The following is a 2,935-nucleotide window of genomic DNA, read 5'->3' on the forward strand; positions in this document are numbered from 1 at the left end:
GTCCAGAAAAAGAATTGCTAAAGAATGCAAGTAAACAGGATGTCAGATGTTATCCTTAGCCTATTTCCCTAAACATAGCTTTTTGGCTGCAAAGTAAAATGCCATTCTTCTAGCTTCTGCTTATATACAGTGATGGCTGACAGCAGGCAAAATCTTCATTCACTTGGCATGCTGTCACCACGCAACTCAATGCGTTTTGCAAGGAATGATCGTGACACACCATGTCTGGGAGATAGTATGAGGACACCCAGCCATTTCTTGGAGGAAGAATTTTCTCAGGCTACCTTCTTCAAGCCCTGTGGTGCCAGCACAGCTCCCCATGAGGCTCAGAGCTGTCTGACCTTAGAGCCAGTTGGCATGCTCCTCCTGACAGAAGCCAGATTTTCACTGGGGCTAGACTATTTATTGACAGCTTTTTCCCAGACTGGCCCATGGGTGTCTCATTTCCAAGGTCCCCTGAAGGGCTGGCTCACCTCTGTTTTCCAAGAGTATTTGCTTCCTACTCTTTCTTTCGTCCTCAGCATCATCTTCACTTCCTTCCCTTACAGTTTCTTGCACTGGTTCCCCATCCCCCTTTGGGGTTGTGTATGTGTTCTTTTTTGCTGCTGTTGTTTAAATCCTAATGAATGTGTTTTTCAGGTTTTGAAAAGAAAACCAGTATTGTCCAGGATTGTCGCATTCATTCTGTTTCTTCAACTTTCAGTATGGGTTCAGTGGTTTGAAAATCCCATATTTTGAGTGGGTTCCGCTGTTATCTAAGGAAAGTTGTTTTAAACCTTTGCTCTGCACGAACCAGAAGAGAACTCATAAAAAGGAAGACAACAGCAGATGCAATCGCGGATGTGGCTTAGTCCTTGCAGCTGCCCCAGAGAGCTGTGTGGAGCTTACAGTCCTCAGTAATGAATCCAGAAGAACGAATCGTGACATGGCTTATCTCTCTGGGAGTTTTAGATTCCCCCAAAAAGACCATCTGTGATCCGGAGGAGTTCTTGAAGTCCTCACTGAAAAATGGGGTAGTTTTGTGCAAACTTATCAACAGACTTGTTCCTGGCTCTGTGGAAAAGGTAAAGTAGACTTGCCTATCTTGGGGATTGCTTGCAACAAGAGAGCAGCAAGAATTCAATTCTTGGTATTTTCTACTGCTCAGGCCATGGGAATGTCTTACACTAATATGAGGGGGCTTCAAAAAGTTCATGGAAAAATTCTGTTTTCCCCCAAACTTTTTGAAGTCCCCTCATATCTTTCTAAGAGTTAGATATTCTTTCTTACTGTGTTTATGCGTGTGTAGGTATTTAGAAAAAGTGAAAAATCAAACCTTATTCTGTAGTAATTACCCCCAAAATATTAATATAGTAAAATCCTGTCTACCACTGGCAGTAGGGAAAAAGAACACCCATATCACAAGCTAGTTCTGTCATAGAGCTGCGTGCTACTGTGTCCCGAGGACATGTTTTGAATTTGGCGACATACGAGTCTGTAGAATAATGGGATGATTTATAATCAATATCAATGGTGTTTGTTGACAGTTTGACTAAGATCAACAAAGATTTCCTTACCTAAATACTAAAATAAAATAAAGTGTCCACTGAGGGACAGATTATTTTGCAGCTAGGAGAAGCAATTGAAAATATTACATAAGATTTGCAAAAAAAAAAAAAAAGCCTGAATGTTTAAAAAAAAAAGAGCTAAAATGAATAGAGAGAAATACTATTAACTGATGGTACATGGTGGAGATTATAATCATTGTAATGAAAGCAAGTATATGATTTGTTGACTGTAAAACTGATGATCTATCTGCCCTGTAAACTTTCACTCAATTCACAATAAAAAGAAAAAGATTTGCAAAAAATGATAGAAACCAAATCTGAGGGGGGTTTCAAAAAGTTCACAGAAAAATGGAATGAAAGGATAATGGAATTTTGAAGCCCCCTTGTATATGTTTCAAATTCAATGTGTGTTCAAAGTAAAACTAACCTTACTTTCTTAAAACAAAACCCCCTAGATTCTTAAAGTTAGAAACTCATGATCATGTAGATGGATCTTTTCTAAAGCAGGCACTTGAAGTAAGTTTAAAGTTTGGATCTTACAATTCTGTTCTTAAAGTCAGCAGGGACTGCGACTATGAGTATTTCTCTTTTGCCTTCTTGAGCCAGCTTGGATTTTTACTGAGCAAATTCTTAACCTTGAGACATGATGATAAAATGTGGAGAAATGTGTTAAAGCATAGAGAACAGCAAAGGAGAAAACGAAGTTTTAATGAATTTTCATGTGGGGGCAGGGAATGAAAACATTCCTCACTTGAAAAACATTAACCAAGTTCAGAAAACTGTCTTATTCTTTCTGATTTGCTGTCACCACCCGGTTGCAGAAAGCACGAGAAAAAGTTTATCAGGAGAGATGGCAGGGAACTAAAGGCTTGGTGACATTTGAAACAAAGACCGACCGTTTAGATTTTTCATCACTTCCTTCAGCGGTATTTCTCTTCCTGGTTTCACAGCAACTTTGCTCCTGCCTGAAAAAGCCTACCTTATCTAGTTATCAGTGAGTGATGAATATGGTCTGCTGGTCAAGCCATGACAGACTCCAAGTGACATATGCTTGTGGTTTTTTTAGTATTGTCTGGAGCCCCAAACTGAAGCGGACTGCACCACCAACATCAATGACTTCCTGAAAGGATGTGCAATGCTTCAAGTGCAGGTAAGTCTACTGGGCTTACCTTCTTCATTGTCCTCATGTCTCACTCTGAGGAAGACCCCCAATGACATGGGTTGGCACAGTGGCAGCAGCAACGGGTTCAAGTGTAACAACGATTGTGAGGATGGTGCAGGACTGGGCGGTGTTTTGTTCTGTTGTACATAAGGTGGCTATGAGTTGGAATCGACTCCAGGGTACCTAACAACAACATCTTTGAGATTAATGGTTGTCCCCAGTGGTG

At 40.4% G+C, this 2,935-nt stretch overlaps 1 protein-coding gene across 1 annotated transcript in view; it reads left to right on the forward strand.

Moving 5' to 3' along the window:
* The first annotated feature begins 899 nt into the window (after positions 1-899).
* ARHGEF6 (Rac/Cdc42 guanine nucleotide exchange factor (GEF) 6) overlaps positions 900-2,935 on the forward strand; it is a 160,960-nt gene continuing 158,924 nt past the window's right edge. The window contains exons 1-2 of the mRNA XM_006874704.1: positions 900-1,064; positions 2,614-2,697. Of these exons, the coding sequence (XP_006874766.1) occupies positions 900-1,064; positions 2,614-2,697 (249 nt within the window). The remainder of the gene's footprint in view (positions 1,065-2,613; positions 2,698-2,935) is intronic.

This window comes from Chrysochloris asiatica, unplaced genomic scaffold (genome assembly GCF_000296735.1).
Source record: "Chrysochloris asiatica unplaced genomic scaffold, ChrAsi1.0 scaffold00295, whole genome shotgun sequence".
Classification (NCBI taxonomy): Eukaryota; Metazoa; Chordata; class Mammalia; order Afrosoricida; family Chrysochloridae; genus Chrysochloris; species Chrysochloris asiatica.